This window comes from Hypanus sabinus, chromosome 8 (genome assembly GCF_030144855.1).
Source record: "Hypanus sabinus isolate sHypSab1 chromosome 8, sHypSab1.hap1, whole genome shotgun sequence".
Lineage (NCBI taxonomy): Eukaryota > Metazoa > Chordata > Chondrichthyes > Myliobatiformes > Dasyatidae > Hypanus > Hypanus sabinus.
The window spans coordinates 4,892,839-4,916,148 of NC_082713.1; the positions used below are offsets into that span (position 1 = coordinate 4,892,839).

The following is a 23,310-nucleotide window of genomic DNA, read 5'->3' on the forward strand; positions in this document are numbered from 1 at the left end:
AGGCAGAGATGCAATTCAGTTGGTGAGGAACAGAAGTGCTTGTGAACAAAATTGCAACATCTCAACAGAAACCAGCATGGCTGAACACATTGTGTTGCTATTGTGGCAGGGGCTCACGTGCAGGTTTAAAGGTGAAAATTACAGAAAACAGAAGGCACACAAAAAGCATGTTGGGCAAACAAAAATAAATGGACTGCATAGGGAAGAGAAAAAGTTAAGTTGCAGTTTCAAAAAGAACATTAAACTGCATGCTGCTGATGAAAATCTGATAATGATGATAGTGGCACCAGACTGAGAGACTTGAGACTTACAATGTGAAAACTAACCATTAGTGAATGGCATTTCATGACACTGAATAGAAGCCTGCAGATACCTAACTAAGAACTTATACTGGAGAAATGATAGTTCCTGTGGGAATTTCATTCACAACAGTGACATGCAACAACCGTCAAACCACATTGGATTTGTATGTGGTTAAAACATGAGGGCCAGTATTGTGAGGCCATGATTGGCTGAGACAACTACAACTTGATTGGAGAACCATCCACATTTGCATGCCTTGTCCCCTGCAATACAATCAACTGAAAATAAATTAAGAAAGGTCCTAGATGATACCACAGAAATGTTCAAGGATGGCATTGGAATACTCGAAACATATCAAGTGTAATGTTAAATGAAAATGCCACACAAGTTTTATAAAGCCTGTCTGGCTCTACACCATCTTTGATAAAGTAGCCAGCGAGTTAGATCACGTGGAGGCTGAAGGTATTCTTTATAAAGCTGAATGGAGCCCATGGACAATACCAGTGCCCCCCCCCCCCTCCCCGTAGCCAAGAAGAATGGTCTGTCAGGATCTGTAGTGATTTTAAGATTACCATCAACCCAGTACTGAAAGTAGGTCAAGACCCTCTGCCCAGGATAGAGGATACCTTTGTGGATGCAAACACTTCAGCAAAGTGGAATTAACGGAGGCCAACCTACAGATGGAGATGGAAGAAGAGTCCATAAGCACTCACAAGAGGCTTTAACATTGTAATAGGCTTATTTTTAGAGCACCATCTGCACTTTGGCAGACAGCTATGGACCAAGCACTGCAAGGCTTCAGTGGCACTCAGTGTTATCTGGATGACATCATTATTACCAGTAAGGATGACAAGGGACATCTCCAAAATCTCAAGAGTGTTAAAAAGATTAGAAGATAAAGGACTCGCAGCACGGCACCACAAATGTGAATTCTTTAAATCAAGCATCATTGACTGCAGTCTCGTCAAGAACTTACAGAAGTGAGTTGAGAAAATTTAAGCAGTGGTGGATGCCCCAAGGACAAAGAACACATACCAATTGTGGTCCTTTTCAGGATTTGTGAATTACTTTAAGAGGTCACTGCCAAACCTGAGTACTGTGCTCCCCCCTTGAACTCACTATTAAAGATCACGAAGAAGCAGCAATGCTCAAAGCAATGTGAGGTGGCTTTCCAAAAGGTAAAGAAACTGTACTCACACATTATGATCCACATCATCCATGGTATAGGTGCAGTCATGTCACATTTATGAGTTATGGAAGTGAATGCCCCATAGCCCTTGCATCCCGTTCCCTTATCGTTGCAGAGAAAAATGATGCAACATTGGCAGAGAGGCCTTGTGTCTGGTTTGGAATGTAAAATGTTTGGCCCAGTACTTGTAAGAGTGAGAGTTTACCCTTGTTACTGATGATCAACTACTAGTGTATATTTTCAATCCACAGAAAGGTGTTCCACTAACAGCAGCAGCACAAATGCTGAGCTAGTGACAGGAGAGGTACCAGAAGATTGGAGGATGTTTAAAACAGGATGTTTCATTATTTAAAAAAGGCTCTAAACAGAAACCAGTAAATTATAGGCCAGTGAGTCTGACATCAGTTGTGGGAAAGTATTGGAAGATATTCTAAGGGACCAGATATCTAAGTATTTGGATAGACATGGACTGATTAAGGATAGTCAGCATGGCTCTGTGCATGGTAGTTCATGTCTAAGCACTCTTTTGTTGATGTTACCAAGAAAGTGGATGATGGTATGTTGTTTACATGGACTTCCCACATGGAGATTGATCAAGAAGGTTCAGTCACTCGCATTCAAATTGAGGTAGTAAATTGGACTGGACATTGGCTTTGCGGGAGGAGCGAGAAAGTGGTAATAGAGGGTTGCCTCTCTAACTAGAGGCCTGTGACTAGTGGGGTGCCACAGGGATTGGTTTGCCTTTGTTGTTTGTTATCTATATCAATGATCTGGATGAAGGTTAAATGGATGAGTACATTTGTAGATGACACCAAGATTGCGGGGTGTAGTGGACAGCAAGGAAGGCTATCGTGGCTTGCAGAGGGATCTGTCTCAACTGGAAAGATGTCTGAAAACAGCAGACAAGTGTGAGGTTTACACTTTAGTGGAACCAACCAGGGCAGGTCATACACAATAAACAGTGGGGGTCTGAGGAGTGAGGTATAAGAAAGGGGCCTGGAAATACAGGTCTATAATTTGTTGAAAGTTGGGTCACAGGTAGATAGGGCCGTAAAGGAAGCTTTTAACATATTGGCCTTTCATAAATCAAAGTACGGGAGATGGGATGTTGATGCTTGGTCACCTACCTACAGGAAAGATGTAAATAATGTTTGAGGAATACAAAGAAAATTTACATGGATATTGCTGGGAGGACCTGAGTTATAAGGAAAGATTTAATAGGTTGGACTATATTCCCAAGAACGTGGAAGATTGAGAGGAAATTTGATAAGAGGTATAAAACATTATGAGGGGTATAGACAGGGTAAATACAAGCAGGGTTTTTAGACTGAGGTTGGGTGAGAATACAAGCTTAGTGTAAAGTTTAAAGGGAACATTCAGGGAAACTTTTTCACTCAGAGGGTCATTAGCTGCCAGCACTAGTGGTGCATGCTAGATTGATTTCAAAGTTTTGTAAAGTCTGGATAGGTAGGTGGATGGTAGGGGTATGTGGGGCTATGGTCCCAATGCAGGTTGATGGGAATAGGCAGTTTAAAAAGTTTCAGCATGGACTAGATGGGCCAAAGAGCCTGGTTCTGTGCTGTACTTCTCTATGAATCTACAGGCTCTTTCCTGGAGGACACGACTGACACGAGCGAATGCAAGAGGACAACTAATCATGGACTGTCCCATTTACCCTTAGAAAAGGAAACTTCAGAAAAATTTACAAAAGAGGACACTCCTCTTGACATATTCTCCCTAATGCAAATTGGAAATCTCCTTATTACAGCAGAGATGATCAAAAGGAAACCAGAAACACCATGGACTCTTTCTGGTCTATACGGCAACACAAAATGGCTGGATCGTGTAGCAGAAATCAGAGTTACCCCATTTTTCCCAGCACCAGAATGAATTTGCCCTTGAAGGGGGTTGCCTTTTGTGGGTATTGTAAGTTGTTGTACCAGAGAAGCTGAGAGCTAACGTGTTGAAGGAGCTAGATGCCAGTCATCTAAAGGTGATGAAATGAAAGTGTTGGCTCAAAGCTTTCTCTGGTGACCTGGGATAGATCAGCAGAGCTGGCAACTTCCCATGCACTGTCCGGGATGCCAACACATTTAGAAGATGCCAAGAGCAGAACTCTCCATCCCTGAGAATGATCTGCATTGTCCTGGCAGAGGATTCATGTGAATTTTGCCAGACCATTTATGGGCACAGATTTCTTGGTAGTAGTGGATCCAGCTATAAATTGAGGGCTCTTTAAACAAGAAGGTTCGATGTTTCACTCCTGGAAAAGCAGTCCTGGCAAGGACTACAGAGGTGATCAAAAGTAGGTAATTGGAAAGATTAAGGACATAACTGGACAACTCTCCCACACAGTGGAGGTTGTATCTGATGTTATCTGGAAATGAAATATTGATCAGTTGAAGAGAGCAGTCAATTGTTAAAGAAGTTGTCCAGAGTTTTCAGAATCACTTCCTGCAATCCCAAGTCAACTCCTACAATCACCACAGAACCTGAGATTGTTGCACAGCCAAAAGAGTAGGAAATTCTCCACAGCGATTAAATTTTTATTCCTGAATAGGCAAAACTAGGAATTCACAGGTTTATTCCTGTCTTCCTGTGTTTTACTTTCAATTGGTTTTAAGTTTTGGAGTTACAAAACATATCAGTAAATGTGTCTTATTATTTGTGATAATATTATTTTATGCGTTGTGTGTGAATTATATGTACTGCGTTGTGCACCTTGGCCTGGAGGAACGATGTTCTGTTTGACGATATATATGTGTACGGTTGAATGCCAATGAGTTGAATGTGAATGAGCAGCACATAGAAGAAGAAAGCCCTTAACTCCGAGTGGAGTCATTGGGACACCGTTGTGATGGGTTTTTTTTTAGCAGGCTTTCTTGTTTTTACGAGGCCGATTTGCTAGCTCGACGCTCAGCCCAGCATGGCTGGAAAGCATGCAAGGGAGCTGGCTGGATTCGATCTCGGGAACCTTCGCTCCGAAGTCCAGCGCTTATGCCAAGCACATAGAGGGATATGGAATTAATGCAATTGGTATTGGTAGGCAAGTTGGTTGGTAAACAAGCATGAGAAGGTTACGGTTGCTTGCATGGTGGGGGATGGTTGGTGCTTCTGCTGGCACGGGTGGGGGTGGGGGGGATTGATACTTTTTGCCACTGCTTGTGCAGAGGGGGAGGAGATTTCGGGGCTTCAATGTTTCTATCATTCTATGGGATTTCTTTGTTTCATGGACATTTGTGAAGAGAAATATTTTTAGGTTGTGTTCTGGATACATACTTTGATATTAAATGTATTTTGAAACTTAGAAATAAGCAATTAGTCAAAAGACCTGCTTCTCAGCTGACAGTTCTATAAACAATAATACATTTTAAACTGCATAATATATTAGTTTCCAGCTGAACTCCTAGCCAAGGGGCATACAGTGCATTTCGTAACCTCACATCCATAGACCCAGAAACCACCTAAATTATCATGGAAACCTGCTGCCGTATTGGTGCGCCAAAATGAAAAATTGCCCCTTTAGTTGTGAGTGGACCAGTTATTTAAAAAAGAATAACTTAATTATTGAGACAACACACACAAAATGCTGGTGGAACACAGCAGGCCAGGCAGCATCTATAAGGAGAAGCACTGTCGACGTTTCGGGCAGAGACCCTTCGTCAGGACTGACTTCGCTGTGTTCCACCAGCATTTTGTGTGTGCTGTTTGAATTTCCAGCATCTGCAGATTTCCTCGTGTTTGCACTTAATTATTGAGCATTTTTTATAGATGTTGTAGTTCAAAATGCTCTACAATGGGATAAAGTGCAAACCTGACAATAAAATTTAAAAAAAATAAATGTGAAAATTAAAGACAAAAAAAGATTCAGTGAAAAGCAAGGTTTTGAGTGTTTATGTGTCAACTGAGTCTGCATCCCTTATAGTTTTAGGTATTGACTTTCCCAGTTTAGGAGCTTGGTTCAATAAAGATGACCAATTATTTTTTGAGGGATATTGTTTAAATTTAAGAGGCCATTGAAAGAAGACTCGAGAGCTTGAGCAGAATTATAAAACAGCAGCAAATATTTCTTAAGAACATGTTTATTTCTGTTTGTACACTGTTACGGAAGCTTAATTTATTCATATATATTTATATATATATATAAAATGTCAGCATATATATTTATCAGTATGTAGTTTAATTAAGATCCAAACTTTGCAGTTTCTTAATAACTAGACTACATCTTATAGACTATTTCTTCTGAATCATAAACATTATGAGGAAAAAATGTGAACAATGCTGGTTTATATTCATGCTTAAGACAAGATACCACAGTTAAGAGCTCACCCCAAATGCTATTTTACTCATTTCAATTAGATGGTTTAAAATAAAACTGAAGAATTCCGCTAGAGGTATAGACAGGAAATGGATATCTTCATTATCATTGACCTAGCGTTAAAAAAGAATTTTGCTCATCTATTCAGACCAGGGAACATTTAAGCTGCATGAGGAGAAAAGAATATGTTATGAACAAGTTGCCTGGAAGAACACACACAAAATGCTACAGCAGCTCAGCAGGCATGGAAATTAATAAACTGTCTGCATTTCCAGACATTTTGGGCCGAGCACCTTTATTAAGATTTTAAAGTAAGATGCCCGAACAAAATGATTGTGGGTGGTGGGGGGAGGAGAATGGAGCACAAGCTAGAAGTTGATAGGTGAAGGCAGATGGGTGGGGATTGGGTGGAGGTGGATGAACTGAGAAACTGGGAGGTGAAAGGTGGAAAAGGTAAAGGGCTGGAGAATGAATCTGATTGGAGAGGGAGTGGACCATGGGAGAGGAAAGGTCATGGTACTAGGGGAAGCTGATGGGCAGGTGAGGAGGGGAAATAGGAGGGAAGGGGTGGGGAAAATTACCAGAAGAAGTAGAAGTTCATGCCATCAGTTCAAGGCTCACTTGCCAGGAATATTTCATTGTGCATTAGTCTAACCCAGATTTAGTAAACACTTTAATCTACTCAAAAGTATCATTCATTGACAGGTGACATAGCACTCAAGCACAGCAAATATTAATAACATACTTTAAAAATTCAACAATCCCCGATTACTGAAATGGAGAATAAACTGTCATGAATAAAAGACAATTCAGACAAGTCACGTCAAATTGTCTTTACAAAACGTTTGTCAAAAATTGTATTATGTACTGCATTACAAAGCCATAAGAACTCATTGATTAAATTAAAAGCGCATTCTCAGAACACAAGTCATTGTATAGTTTCTGATCTATCAGAAACACTTCATAATGTAAAATTCATATCCAGATACCCTTCAGGTGTCCATTTGGAATTACCTGCAAACAGCTGTTACCAATGTTTATTATCAGAGGCACTATTGTGTAGAAAGTGGTTTAATATGAATTTATCAATCCAACTGCTTAAGTACTTCTTCACAGCTTGTTCAAACCATCAGATCTTGGGATGAAAGAACGATCATTAATATATTGAAATGTCAGTAATTCAGGCAGTGTGAATCTTACATTCTGCAAAGAGGAACACAAAAAATTACTTCTCATTTTTATTGAACTAGCGTTTTAAATATACAAATACAAAAGACACCTCATATCTCTTCTCACTGCTGCCATCAGGAAGGAGGTGCAGGAGCCTTAGGTCCCACACCTCCAGGTTCATGAACAATTATTACCTCTCATCCATGGGGCTCTTAAACCAGAGGGAATAACTTTATTCATCCCAGCAATGAACTGATTCCACAACCTCTGTACTCATTTCTCAAGGATTCTACAACTCATATTCCTGATATTTATTGTTTATTTACTACTAATATTTTGTTTGTTCCCCTTCTTTTTGTACTTGTACAGTTTGTCTTTTGCACATTGGTTGTTTGTTCATTACTGTTATACACAGTTCTTCATCGATTCGGATGTGTTTTTTGTATTAACTGTGAATACCTGCAAGAACCTGAATCACAGGTACTATAAGGTGACATTCAGTGCCTATGAAAAGTATTCACCCCCCCTTGGAAGTTGCCATGTTTTATTGTTTTACAGCATTGAATCAGAGTGGATTTAATTTGGCTTTTTTTTAACCCTGATCAACAGAAAAGCTTCCTTTACATCAAAGTGAAAACAGATTTCTACAAATTGGTCTAAATTTATTATAATTATTAAGCACCAGTTAATTGTGTAATTACTCTTCAAGTCAGTATTTAGTAGATGCACCTTTGACAGCAATTACAGACTTGAGTCTGTGTGGATAGGTCTCTATCAGCTTTGCACAAATGGACACTGCAATTTTTCCCCAATCTTCTTTACAAAACTGCTCAAACTCCGTCAGCCTGCATGGGGATTGTGAGTGAACAGCCCTTTTCAAGTCCAGCCACAAATTCTCAGTTGGATTGAGGTCTGGACTCTGACTTGGCCACTTCAGGAGATTAACTTTGTCATTTTTTAGCCATTCATGTGTAGCTTTAGCTTTATGCTTGGGTTCATTTTGTTGCAGGAAAACAAATCTCCTAAATCATAATTCTCTTGCAGACCGCATCAGGTTTTCCTCCAGGATTTCCCTGTATTTTGCTGCATTCATTTTACTCCCTACCTTCACAAGCCTTCCAGGGACTGCCGCAATGAAGGATCCCCACCGCACGATGCAGCCACCACCATGGTTCACCATAGGGATTGTGGTGTTTTTGATGATGTGTGTTTAGCTTACACCAAACATAGTGTTTAGTCTGATGGCCAAAAAGCTCAATTTTGGTTTCATCAGACAATAGAGCCTTCTTCCAGCTGACTTTAGAGTCTCCCACGTGCCTTCTGGTAAACTCTAGCCAAGATTTCATGAGTTTTTTTTAAACAGTGGCTTTCTCTTTGCCACTCTTCTATAAAGCTGTGACTGGTGAAGCACCCGGGTAACAGTTGATTGCAAGTCTCTCCCATCTCAGTCACTGAAGCTTGTAATTCCTCCAGAGTTGCCATCGGTCTCTTCGTGGCCTCCCTCACTAGTCCCCCTCTTGCATGGCTACTCAGTTTTTGAGGAAAGCCTGCTATAGACAAATTTATAGCTGTGCTGTATTTTTTCCATCTTTTGATGATTGACAAACTGTACTACAAGGAATATTCAGTGACTTGGAAATGTTCTTGGATCCATCTCCTGACTTGTGCTTTTCAATAATCTTTTAGTGGAGTTGCTTGGAGTGTTCTTTGGTCTTCATGGTATAGTTTTTGCCAGGATACTGACTCCCCAGATACAGGTATATTTTTACTAGTCAGTTGAAACGCCTTGACTGTACAAAAGTGATCTCCATTTAGTGAATTAATTGAATTAAATTGACTTTATTTCTTACATCCTTCACATACATGAAGAGTAAAAATCTTTGTTATGTCTCCATCTAAATGTGCAATGTGCAATCATACTAATATATAATAAACAGAACAGTCAATGTAACACAGAAATACACTCAAATCAGCGTGAATTATTCGGTCTGATGGCCTTTATGCTGTGGTACCGCTTCCCGGATGGTAGCAGCTGGAATAGATTGTGGTTGGGGTGACTCGGGTCCCCAATAATCCTTTGTGCCCTTTTTTCACACCTGTCTTTGTAAGTGTCCTGAATCATGGGAAGTTCACAACTACAGATGTGATGGGCTGTCCACACCACTCTCTGTGATTGAAGGAGGTACAGTTCCCATACCAGGCAGTGATGCAACCAGTCAGGATGCTCTCAATTGTGCCCTTGCAGCAAGTTCTTAGGATTTGGGGGCCCATACCAAACTTCCTCAAACATCTTGAGGTGAAAGAAACGCTGTTGTGCCTTTTTCACCACACAGCTGGTGTGCACAGACCACATAAGGTCCTCAGTGATGCGGGTGCTGAGGAATTTGAAGCTGTTTACCCTCTCAACCCCAGATCCATTGATGTCAATCAGGGTTAGCTGTCTCCATTCCTCCTGTAATCCACAACGAGCTCCTTTGTTTTTGCAACATTGAGGGAAAGGTTGTTTTTTTTGACACCGCTGTGTCAGAGAGATGACTTCTTCCCTGCAGGCCAACTCGTTATTGATTAGGTCAATCAGTGTGGTGTCCTCAGCAAATTTAATTAGCAGATTACAGCTGTGGGTGGCGATACAGTCATGGGTATACAGGGAGTAAAGAAAAGGACTTAGTACACAACCTGAGGGGCTACTGTATTGAGAGTCAGAGGGGTGGAGGTGAGGGAGCCCACTCTTACCACCTGCCGGCAATCTGACAGGAAGTCCAGGACCCAGCTGCACAAGGCAGGGTCAAGGCCAAGGTTTCTGAGCTTCTTGTTGAGCCTGGATGAAATTTTGGTGTTGAATGCTGAACTGTAATCCAAGAAAAGCATTCTTACATAAGCATCCTTCTTCTCCAGATGTATAAGAATGGTATGTAGAGCTGTGGTTATTGTGTTGTCTGTCAATTGGTTGTGTTGTTAGGCCAATTGTAGGGGGTCCAGTTTGGGTGGCAGCAAGCTGCAAATGTAATCCTTGACCAGTCTCTCAAAGCATTTTCTTATTATTGAGGTGAGTGCGACAGGACGCCAGGTGTTCAGACATGTTACCTTGGTCTTTTTTGGTACAGGAACAATGGTGGATAATTTGAAGCAGGAGGGCACTCTACACTGGGAGAGGGAGAGATTAAAAATGTCTGTAAACATATCTTCCAGTTGCGCTGCCTACATCTTGAGTACTCTCCCTGGGGTGCCGTTTGGTACTTGCGACTTGTCCACTTGTTGGAAACATCTGCGTACCTCAACCTCAGAGATGACCAGGTTGCAGGTTATAGTGGTGGCTTTCCTCGGAGGCTCAGAGTTAGTGACATCAATCCGAGTGTAAAAGCGATTGAGCTCATCTGGGAGAGAGGCCACAATATTGGTGGTACCACAACGTTTGGCTTTGGAGTCTGCGATGGTATGCAACCCTTGCCACAAGTCACGTGTGCTATTGGTTGTGAATCTTGACTCAGTCTTGTCCCTGTATTGTTGTTTCGCAGCCTTGATAGCTTTGCGCAGATTGCTGCTGCTTTACTTGAGTTCCTGCTGATTGCCGGCAGTGTAAGCTCTGCATCGAGCTAAGTGTTGTTCGCACGGAACTACTGATCCAGGGTTTCTGATTCGTAAAGACCCTGGCCAACTTCCGGGGGACAACATCGTCGATGCAGCACTTGACTCCATCCCTGAACTCAGAGACATCCTCATCCTGGAAGACATTCCAGTCAACACCACCAAAGCAGTCCTGCCTGCAGCATGGAGGCCAATTGGTTGGACCAACAGTGAATTAGGTGACTTCTAAAACCAAATGACTGCACCAGTGATGATTTGGTGTGCCATATTAAAGGGAGTTAACACTTATACAACAAATTATTTTTTTTTTGTAATTAATTTAATCACTTTGTAGAGCTGTTTTCTCTTTGACACAAGTTTTTTTCTGTTATCAGTGTAAAAAAAAAAGCCAAATTAAATCCACTGTGATTCAATGTTGTAAACCAATAAAACATGAAAACTTCGGGGGGGGGGGGGGAGTGAATACTTTTTATAGGCACTGTGTATATATAGTTTGATAATAAATTTACATTGAACTTTAATAGCTATCATGAAAATGTTTAAAAGGTCTGTGGACACAGGATACTCATTTATATTGCAAGGGAATAAGGTTATTCACTAGTAAAGAAATGGGAAATCAGTACATTACCAGGACAGTTACTCTAGTTGCAAAGAACTACATTTAGCAAGGTTTCTATCAATTAACATATTTAGTTCATGAATAACAGGGGATCCTGTCAATTCCCAACTTTTTAAAAATTAAACATTGAAAACAATTGGATAATGATAAATGATAATAAATCAAAGGGTTGTAATCGGGTAGACTGGGCTTGTTAAGCTGGGGGGACGGTTACGTGCTATATCTAGAACAAGGGTTCCCAACCTAGTTTAACAGTGGGGATCCATGGGACAAAAATAGTTGGGAACACTTGATCCAGAAGATATTTCATTTTAGAAGAATGATGGCAGAATCTTATTGAAACCTATCAAATCCTGAAAGGCCTAAATAAAGTGGATGCGGAGAGTATGTTTCCAATAATGAAGGAGACTAGGACCAGAGGGTAGTGAATCTGTGGAATTCATTGCTATAGATGGCTGTGGAGGCCAAGTCACTGGGTACTTTTAAAGCAGAGGTTGATAGGTTCTTGATTAATCAGGCCATCAAAGGTTACAGGGAGAAGGAAGGAGAATGGGGTTGAGAGAGATAATAAATCAGCCATGATGGAATAGCAGAGCAGACTCAATAAGCCAAATGGCCTAACTTTGCTCTTATGATCAAGAAAGACTTGTACCTCATGCTTCAAAGACACTTGAAAACAAATGGCAGACAATGGATTACTTCAAAGTCAAAGTAACAACTTATCATACGGGAAAGGCAGAGAGCAGGTTGTGCACAAAAGAAATCCACTTTTTAAAGCAGTTCTGTCTGTGTGTGTTCCGGGAGGTAGCTTGATTAAAATGTAATATGCTAAGTGGTCTTCAGAAGCAAAAGTTAATGCAGCTAGGATCTATCTAGGACCAGCTCGTTTTACTGTGATTTACCCCCACCATCCCATCACAAATTCATACTCTCTTCTCACTGCCTCTCCAGGAAGGAGGTACAGGAGCCTCAGGACCAACACCACTAGGTTCAGGAACACTTAATGCCCCTTAAACATCAGGCTCTTCAACCAATGGGGACAACTTCACTCATCTCGTCACCAAATAGATTTCACAACCTATGGACTCATATTCTCAATATTTATTGCTTGCTTGCTTATTTATCTATCTATTAATTAATTAATTGTTAGGCACAGGAGTACATTCAGCCAGAGGCTCATTCCACCGAGATGCAACACTGAGCATCATAGGAAGTCATTCCTGCCTGTGGCCATCAAACTTTACAACTCCTCCCTCGGAGTGTCAGACACCCTGAGCCAATAGGCTGGTCCTGGACTTATTTCCACTTGGCATGATTAACTTATTATTATTTAATTATTTATGGTTTTATATTGCTATATTTCTACACTATTCTTGGTTGGTGCGACTGTAACGAAACCCAATTTCCCTCGGGATCAATAAAGTATGTCTGTCTGTTTGTCTGATTATTGTTGTTAATTTTTTCCTCATTTTGTAATTGCAGCTTGTCTTTTGCACATTGATCATTTGTCATTGATTCTATTGTTATTCTTTTTATTTACTGTGAATTTCCACAAGAAAATGAATCTCAGATTTGTATATAGTGACATATGTACCTTGATAACAAATTTACTTTGAACTTTGGAATATTACTTATAATTTTAATGCATGAGTTCATCATACAACGGAATGTGACATTTGCACAGACAGTGGTGGGTGCGTGGAATGCACTGCCAGTGACGGTGGTAGACACAGATACAATAGGGTCTTTTAAGAGACTCTTAGATAGGTACAAGGAGCTTAGAAAAATAGAGAGCTATGCGATAGGGAAATTCGAGGCAGTTTCTAGAGTAGGTTACATGGTCGGCACAACATTGTGGGCCGAAGGACCTGTTACGTGTAGATTTCTATGTTTTATATTCAATCATAGGACACCACATAAATGGAGGAAAATGAATGGCATGCATGTGACGGTCACGCAGAAGAATGCTATGTTGGATTATTATGCATCTCTTCAGAACACATCCGGCATTTACCAAAGCAGCAGAGCATGCAAGACACAGGCAAAGACATCCATCTAACAAGCCCCACACCAACAGTAAATAAAATGTTTGCACCACCTTGTAAAACTGAAGCCCAGTGACTATTTATTTATTTGTACCCAGAGATATGATTTGATATACTGTACAAATTATTCTTGATATTATATTATCATTAACCTGCTTCCATACAATTAGAATCACAATATAACATTTTAAAATAAAAATCTGAAGATTAAACTAGGAGATAACTACCAAAATACCAGTACCTGCCAATGCCAATCATGACTCAACTGAGAAAGATCTTGCAAGAAGTGGTTCAACAGGGGATCTGGGGGCCGTAACTGAATCAGCAGCCTTGTTATAGACCAAATATTTCTGTAACAATGAGGTGAGAAACTTAGAATACTTGTATAACACAGATTGTGCTAGGTTATAATTATCTGGGAGCTTCAGTCATTTCGGGAAGAGCATTTTTAGTCATAAGTTTGCAATAACAATAAGTCTGAATACCTTTCACAAACCCTTGAGTTAATGTGGAAAAGCCGAGGGGAGTGGATGGCTCCCTTTGAGTTTAATTTACATTAAATTATGCCCTAGCAGTGCAAGTGTAAATTAAATCAAAATGCTTTAAAATATGAAAATAGCTTGACTAAAGTCTAAAATCACTATCAATCTATCCGTTCACTTTGAAACTAAAAGCTAGGGATTTCTAGTTAAAGAGAGCACATATAAACCCTTCTTTCTGAACATTATCTCCTAATACCTCACTCAAGAGGATATTGGTCATACTGGAAACTAGAGATTTCGAGCCAAGATCTTCATCAGGACTGGAAAGGAAGGAGGTCATATTAAAGCGTTAATTGGGAGAACTGTCATGGCATTCAACTACAAAGCCACAATCAGTGACCCTAAACTTAATTACACTCACTGACCAGTATTCCCATCTGGAATTTTGCATAAATTTATGTATATTAAGAGCATTCAGACATTTCTAACGATATTGTTACCTTGGGTAGCAGCTAGAGCCCACTTGGTTTCTAGATCTGTGCCATGCTATAAGTGTTTAGATTGTTCACTGGCTTATGCTCAATGAAATAGCTTGGAGAAGGTTTGAATCAAAGCATTTTAGTTTCAAAGAACACCGTCAAGTTTGGACTTTGGACTTTTCAAACATTCTCAAAAAAAAAGTCACTGTATTTTATATAGTTTAGCCTTGGGAACCTGCTATCTTGACTATACTTCTTCCCTTTCTATCCCCTGTAAAAATGCTATCCCTTTTTCTCCGTTCCTTTGTCTCTGCCAACTTTGCTTCCAGGGTGAGGCTTTCCTATCCATGGCATCAGAGATGGCCTTTCCCTTCAAAGAACGGGGTTTCCCTTCCTTCGTCATTGATATTGCCCTCCAAGTCCACTGCCCTTTCAGATTCCTTCCTCTTCAGCCCTTTACCTTTCAACACCTACCTGGCTTCTCCTATCACCTTCTAGCTAACCTCCTTCTCAATCACCCCCACCAACCTTTTTATTCTGGCATCTTTGCTTTTCCTTTCCAGTTCTGAAGAAGGGCCTTTTCAATTGATGCTGCCTGATCTGCTGAGTTCCCTCCAGTACTTTTTGTCACTATATACTACATTTGAAAAAAGCTACAAATTAATTACTGGATATAGACCAATTGGCTAGATATTAAGATTATAGTTGAGTCTTTCCTTTCATCAACAGTCAAGATGGTGATTTGCTGACTGAAGATCCATACCACTTTACCTACTGGTCATAAACACAAGAGATTCTGCAGGTGCTGGAAATCTGAGGAAGTGTCTGGGCCTGAAACATCAGCGTTTATTCCTCTCCATGGACGTTGCCTGACCTACTGAATTCATCCAACATTTTGTGTGTGTTGTCTGGTTCATAAGAACCTTGTGCTAAATTTGTCCATTAAAAGCATCCGGGCCAGGCTCTCTTCTTACTGCTGCCATGAGGAAGGAGGTACAGGATCTCAGCACTCACACCACCAGGTTCAGGAATCACCAGGCTCTTGAACCAGTGTGAATAACTTCACACACCTTACACTGAACTGACTCCACAACCCATGGACTCACTTTCAAGGATCTATACAACTCCTGTTCTCAGTATTACTTCTTTTCTTTTGTTTCTTTTTCATTTTTTTTGCATTTGCATTATCCGTCCGTCTTGTGTACAGTCTTTCATTGATTCTATTGTTTCTTTGTATTTACTGTGAATGCCTGCAAGAAAATGAATCTCGGGGTTGTATAGGGTGACATATATGTTCTTTGATAATAAATTTACTTTGAATTTTGATCAAGTAAGGCAGTTTTGCTGCATGCTATCCATCTTTTTCCCATTGAGGCATGATTTGCTCTAGCTATTGTGTGTTAAAATACATCTGATAACTAGCAATCACCATGTGAGAACCAGAATGGAAAATAAGTGACTTATATATTCAGTCAGTTTCAGCAGTAGTCAGCTTCTGCCATGTTGACATTGTCTATCAACCTAAAATCAATAGAATTAGGAAACAAATCAATGATGATTTCTTTTGCACTGTAGACTCTTAAAAATTGAATATACTGTTAGTGTGAGGCATGATGGACAAAGCAAATAGCCAAGCACATACAATACCAAGGCACATATAGGAAACTTTACACTGAACCTGTGTTTTGAATGCATATGAAAAGTGAAATGAAGGAATGAACAATAATATTGCTTAAGTTACATCGCCACACTTTACAAAATCTAATGTGACATCAAATAGATGATCAGTTTTAATAACCTTTCACTTGCCAAAGACAACACTGTTCGTAGCATTTGTTGTCGTATTCAAGGTGAAGAATATATGACTTTTCTGGTTTCAGTGCTAGTTTTAATGTGCTAACACTTCGTTTTTTTTTAAAAGAGTTAAGCATGTAACAGGACTTTCTGGCTCAATGCCCAGCAACCCACCCATTTAACCTTCGTCTAATCTCAGGACAATCTACAATGACCAATTAACCTACTAAATGGTATGCCTTTGGTCTGTGGGAGAAAACCAAAGCACCCCGACGAAACACATGCACACACGGGAAGAATATACAAATTTTCTTACAGAGGATGCAAGAACTGAACTTTAAACTCTGATGCCCCGAGCTGTACTAACGTGGCACTAACCACTACGCTATTGTGGCGCCATATTGAACCCATTTATCAGGAAGGAAAGCTTTGCAATAATTTACCAGATTTAATTATCTCTTACAATGACCTTCTTTTCCGTAGTTACTCATTGAGCTACCTGTGAATATAGATAATCTACTTACAGTTTATTTCCTTGCTTATAAATTCTTTTTTTCTCAGTGAGTAAAAATTTCTATAAATGACAGAAATCTGCTTTTGACAGCTCGTTGGTAGCTTGCAGATCGAGTGCTATTTAAACTACTGGGTTGCCACCATACAACAGAGAATAAATATTGTATGGTTGCTCTCCGAACCCAAACATCAGGTTCAGGAACAGTTATTACTCCTCAACCATCAGGCTCTTGAATCAGAGGGAATAACTTCACTCAATTTCACTCACCCCAACACTGAACTATTCCCTCAATCTATGGACTCACCTTTAAAGGATATAAACACATTACAGTATCAATATTTATTATTATTTCTTTTTATGTATTTGCACAATTGGTTGCCTTTTGCACACCAGTTGTCCGTGTTTGTTGTGTGCAGGTTTTCATTGATTTTATTGTATTTCTTTGTATTTACGGTGTATGTTCACAAGAAAGTTAATCTTAGGGTTATATATGACGACATACGTACTTTGAAAAATACAGAAGTAACAATCTTACAAGCTATCAACTCAAGTACTTAAAATGTCAAGCATAACAAATTTTTCAATAAAATGCAGATTTAGCTTTTCAAAAAAATTACATACATTTAAGACAGATCTTAATCAGAGATATGTGTCAAAATAAGTAAACATGCATGTAGAATCCATTAAAAAATAAGTTGCTATAAATACACTGCATGACAGGTTAAGAAAATAAATTAGTTACACAGGAACAGGAAGAGAGATCACCTCAATCATTCCAAGAGAAACTCTGGCTGCTGGAGGTTTGTGAGAGCATAAAGACTGTAGAGTGTCTGGAAGAAGGCAAGTGTGGTCTTGCCTGGTTCAGAGTGCAAGGAGGGGGAAAGGAGAGAGACCGATAAGAGGATTATCAGAAATATTTCAGGCACAAGTAGGTTTGAAGATTTTAAACAGGGGAGGAAGCGCAAGTAATCAAAACATGGCATGAAAGATCTGAGAAATCAACACCACTTTGAACAGTCAAACACCATAAAACTCATTGAAGCACAGATTCTTCTGATCATTGCTTCCATTCAGATGGAATGGAAAATACTGTGAATAACTGCAACATTAATTGCCCCTAAAATTTAGCATTTAAAATATTGCCTTGCTGGAAAATATTCCCACTTTCAAAAGGCTGGTGATTTTTCCTAGATTTTTATGGTTATTAAAATAAACAAGTGTGCAATTTGATGGACAGTTTTACAGTTAAGTCCGTAAGTGGCTTAATGCCTCCTTAGCAACTGAGAGTACTTGGCGGCAGATATTTCATTATATAACTATATAACAATTACACCACGGAAACAGGCCATCTTGGCCCTTCTAGTCTGTGCTGACGCTTATACTCACCTAGTCCCACTGGCCCGCACTCAGCCCATAACCCTCCATTCCTTTCCTATCTATATATCTATCCAATTTTACTTTAAATGACAATACCGAACCTGCCTCTACCACTTCTACTGGAAGCTCATTCCACACAGCTACCACTCTCTGAGTAAAGAAATTCCCCCTCGTGTTACCCTTAAACTTTTGCCCCCTAACTCTCAAATCATGTCCTCTTGTTTGAATCTCCCCTACTCTCAATGGAAAAAGCCTATCCACGTCAACTCGATCTATCCACCTCATTATTTTAAATACCTCTATCAAGTCCCCCTTCAACCTTCTATGCTCCAAAGAATAAAGACTGAACTTGTTCAACCTTTCCCTGTAGCTTAGGTGCTGAAACCCAGCAACCTCATTAGTGCAACCTCAGGAAATTTAATTACATTCTAGTAGTTATATTTGCTTAATTTAGATTTAATAATTAATACATTTAACTGAAGAAAGTACGTGTAATGTTAATTCCAATACTATCCAAACTTTTGCATTTAACATGTCAATGTCGAATTTCCAAGTTCACAAGACTTGAAAGATAAATGTATGCTTTAGTGACATACAAAATCCAGGTTTTTGGGTTTCTTTAATGCCATTTCAAAAGTTGGTAAAATATTTATCCAGCTATTATGATGTTAATCTTATGTTATAATTCACTACTATATAAGTAAACACAGGCAATTTCTCTGACACCTATGGCTTGTTCCTTATCTTTGGGATTAATGGAATTGTGATCTAGGACTGAGACTGCAGATAAATCCATTTCATACAAAACCAAATGCTTCAGATAGACATGTCTGCAATTTTGCTGTACAACGCACACAAAATGTTGAAATAACTCGGCAGGTCAGGTAGTATCTACAGAAATTAATAAACAGCCGATGTTTTAGGCCAAGAACTTTCATCGGGAATGGAAAGGAAGGGGGTAGATACCAGAATAAAAATCTATGAGGAAGGGGAAGGAGGACAAGCTAGAAAGTGAGGTAAAGCCAAGTGGGCTGGAGAAGGTGGGGGGAGGGTCACCAAGGGGAGGTGATAGGCAGGGGTGGAGAAGAGATGGTGTCTGGACTCTATATATTAAACCCACCTCATCCCAGCAGGGGAACACCTATTGTAATAATGTTTACACATTAATTCCCCTCCTGCAAATCGATATTGATAGGTAAAATTTAAATGAAATCTGCAGGGTAAATACTGCCACATGGAGGGTGGTGGATACATGGAACAAGCTGCTGGAGAAATATAGAGGCAGGTAAAATTAGAATGTTTAAAATGTTCTTGGACAGGTACTTCGATAGGAATTGAGTGTTAAGGCTTAATGTGAGCTAATGGAATTAGTACAGAAATACTCCCTGGTTAGCACGGATGAGTTGGAACATGAGTCTCATTTGCATGCTTTAAAACTGATCCTAAAATGCCAGCCAACCAGTCTAGCCTGGAGCTCCAAGAACAGAAAATTGTCTTTCCAGAGGCTACAATTTAATGCTCCAAATCACCAAAAACTCAGCACAAAATACATATGTACATTACTCCTTCAAGATCTTCAAGTTTGCCAGACTTAGTTACAATATATAAACACAGCACAGTACAGGCCCTTCGGCCCACAATGTTGTGCCGACCCTCAAACCCTGCCTCCCATATAACCCCCCCCCCACCCTAAATTCCTCCATATACCTGTCTAGTAGTCTTTTAAACTTCACTAGTGTATCTGCCTCCTCCACTGACTCAGGCAGTGCATTCCACGCACCAACCACTCTCTGAGTGAAAAACCTTCCTCTAATATCCCCCTGGAACTTCCCTCCCCTTAACTTAAAGCCATGTCCTCTTATACTGAGCAGTGGTGCCCTGGGGAAGAGGCGCTGGCTGTCCACTCTGTCTATTCCTCTTAATATCTTGTACACCTCTATCATGTCTCCTCTCATCCTCCTTCTCTCCAAAGAGTAAAGCCTTAGCTCCCTTAATCTCTGATCATAATCCATACTCTCTAAACCAGGCAGCATCCTGGTAAATCTCCTCTGTACCCTTTCCAATGCTTCCACGTCCTTCCTACAGTGAGGTGACCAGAACTGGATACAGTACTCCAAGTGTGGCCTATCTAGAGTTATATAGAGCTGCATCATTACATCGCGTCTCTTAAACTCTATCCCTCGACTTATGAAAGTTACCACCCCATAAGCTTTCTTAACTACCCTATCTACCTGTGAGGCAACTTTCAGGGATCTGTGGACATGTATCCCCAGATCACTCTGCTCCTCCACACTACCAAGTATCCTGCCATTTACTTTGTACTCTGCCTTGGAGTTAGTCCTTCCAAAGTGTACCACCTCACACTTCTCTGGGTTAAACTCCATCTGTCACTTCTCAGCCCACTTCTGCATCCTAAAGCTTGAGAATGAGAAGAACACATATATTCTTCCACTGTTATCTTAATTAGCAAATCACCATAGGTCACTTTTCCAAGAAGGAACATATTTTCATTTAGGAAGTGTTTAAAAAAATCCACAAAGAATTCCTGCATTTTGTGTAATAGAAAGAAATCTGCAATTAAGAAGACCACCTTTGACCACTGAGACAACTTTTCCAGATTTTCTTACAGAATTTTGTGTGAATAAAATATTACTTTTGATTAAGAGAACTACTAATGCTTTGCAATCTCACAGATTAATGGTCATAAATTTCACTTAGACTTGAAGACATACTGAGTGAAGAGACACTATTTTTCAATACACAAAACATTTGTTCTACAGTAATTCATATCACCAGGAGAATTTTGGTATGTACCAAAAATACACAAAAAAATACCGCCAGTTGCACACTGTTAACTTCTGTCTGCATATTAAATGAATTTTGAGAATGTCAAATCTTGAGCAAAAGTAATGCACAATGTAAATGATTAGTCTGCAGTAGTAAGTATTCTCAGTTTTGGGACATTGTAACAGCTACTTGTACATTTTCTGGGTCATCTGTTTATTAAAATCAGTTCTCTGGTAGTCATAATGAATGAGAAAAACAGTCAAATAACATTAGATCAATCTGTCACATTCAGTGTTGATCACTTACCTGGAACTGCCTTCTGCCAGGTTTGCTCAAGGTTTTTACCACAATATCAGGCACCAAACTAACAGTTATTAATAAAATTATAGTCAGCCATGCTGCGCCAGACGTCAGCATCTGTGCAAACACGAAATGCATTCTCTGTTGTTTTAGGGATGGCCTAGCAAAAAGAAACCAAAATAATCAATTCAGTATTTTCATGGTGCATTCAAATCATTTTTCCAAATTGATGCAGTTAAAATATGAAAGCTTAGGCAATTTAGCAAGGAGTGCTATGGAAATTCATATTTAACTGACATAATCCATTGACTATCTGGTTTGGATGTAATACTGTGGATCCATCATTGTATTATGAAGTTGTTCAGATTGGCACAAAGTAATTTCCTGCACAAGTTAGTATATAAAATTGTGTCCTCTTTCTCAATGATTCTTTGAGATTCTCAAAGATAAAGCCCCTTTAAAATAAAATAGGTACATGATAATTTAGCATAACACATAACACTGAGTGTGTGTTCGTGGTCTTCTGGACGTCCAGTCCCTATAGACCTCCATCCCCCACCAAGATGGTCACAAAGCTCTTCGGTTTTTTTTGGATTCCAGACCTAACCAAATCCCCTCTACCACCACTCTCCTCCATCTAGCGGAATTAGTTCTTACTCTCAATAATTTCTCCTTTGGCTCCTCCCACTTCCTCCAAACCAAGGGTGTAGCCATGGGCACCCGTATGGGTCCCAGTTATGTCTGCCTTTTTGTTGGCTTTGTGGAACAGTCCATGTTCCAAGGCTATACGGGTATCCATCCCCCTTTTCCTTCGCTATATCGACGGCTGCATTGGCGCTGCCTCTTGCACGCGTGCTGAGCTCGTCGACTTCATTAACTTTGCCTCCAACTTTCACCATGCCCTGGTCCATTTCAGACACCTCCTTCCCCTTTCTTGATCTTTCTGTCTCCATCTCTGGAGACGGCCTATCTGTTGATATCTACTATAAGCCTACAGACTCTCACAGCTACCTGGACTATTCCCCTTCCCACCCTGTTTCTTGCAAAAAGGCTACCCCCTTCTCACAATTCCTCCGTCTCCACCGCATCTGCTCTCAGGATGAGGCTTTTCATTCCAGGACAAAGGAGATGTCGTCCTTTTTTAAATAAAGGGGCTTCCTTCGTCCACCATCAACTCTGCTCTCAAACGCATCTCTCCCATTTCCCGCACATCTGCCCTCACCCCATCCACCCACCACCCCACTCGGGATAGGGTTCCCCTTGTCCTTACCTACCACCCCATCAGCCTCCAGGTCCAACATATAATTCTCCCTAAATTCCACCACCTCCAACGGGATCCCACTACCAAACACATTTTCCCCTCCCCCCCCTTTCTGCTTTTCGCAGGGATCGCTCCCTACGCGACTCCCTTGTCCACTCGTCTCCCCCCATCCCTTCCCACCGATCTCCGTCCTGGCACTTATCCTTGTAAACAGAACAAGTGCTACACCTGCCCTTACACTTCCTCCCTCACCACCATTCAGGGCCCCAGACAGTCCTTCCAGGAGAGGCGACACTTCACCTGTGAGTCGGCTGGTGTGGTATACTGCGTCTGGTGCTCCCAGTGTGGCCTTTTATATATTGGTGAGACCCGACACAGACTGGGAGACCGTTTCGCTGAACAACTACGCTCGGTCTGCCAGAAAAAGCAGGATCTCCCAGTGGCCACATATTTTAATTCCATGTCCCATTCCCATTCTGATATGTCTATCCATGGCATCCTCTATTGTCAAAATGAATCCAAACTCAGGTTGGAGGAACAACACCTTATATACTGGCTGGGTAGCCTCCAACCTGAAGGCATGAACATTGACTTCTCTAACTTCCATTAATGCCCCTCCTCCACTTCTTACCCCATCCCTGACATATTGTTTGTCTGTTCTCCATCTCCCTCTGGTGCTTCCCCCCCACCCCCTTTCTTTCTCCTGAGGTCTCCCATCCCATGATCCTGTAAAGGGGGGTTTCTTTTTCTTTGTTACTGCGTATGTTAATCAAAATGGCTTCTTTGTTTTAAAAGTAGGAATGCTTCTTTGTTGTGAGAGAGTGCTGGAAGCTTGTTTGGGTTAAAATTTACTGATAACGAGAATTGTATTCCTTTGTAAACCAATTGGGATTAATGTTGTTCTTTCTTCTGAGTCTGTAAGCTATTGTTGGCGGGCTTTGGGGGAGATCGGCGCGAGGGGGTGAGAGAGAGAGGACGCGATGCTGTAAACTGGGCAAGGAATGGACCCCAAGTGGGGGTCCAAGGCCAGGAGGTATCCCGAGGAGAGGAGACGAAGATAGATGTGCTTGGTTGACCACTTTGGGTG

The 23,310-nt window shown here is 40.5% G+C and overlaps 1 protein-coding gene across 2 annotated transcripts in view; it reads right to left on the reverse strand.

The window, feature by feature from the left end:
* Positions 1 to 6,383: 6,383 nt before the first annotated feature.
* The window catches only part of atp11c (ATPase phospholipid transporting 11C), a 208,025-nt gene continuing 191,098 nt past the window's right edge, over positions 6,384 to 23,310 (reverse strand). The window contains exons 28-30 of one of the 2 annotated variants that reach the window (XM_059976686.1): positions 20,969 to 21,122; positions 13,471 to 13,579; positions 6,384 to 7,013 (exon numbers count right to left, since the gene is read on the reverse strand). In XM_059976686.1, coding sequence (XP_059832669.1) covers positions 13,484 to 13,579; positions 20,969 to 21,122 — 250 coding nt within the window. In that variant the 3' untranslated portion in view covers positions 6,384 to 7,013; positions 13,471 to 13,483. The remainder of the gene's footprint in view (positions 7,014 to 13,470; positions 13,580 to 20,968; positions 21,123 to 23,310) is intronic. The other variant, XM_059976687.1, reaches the window with a different exon arrangement.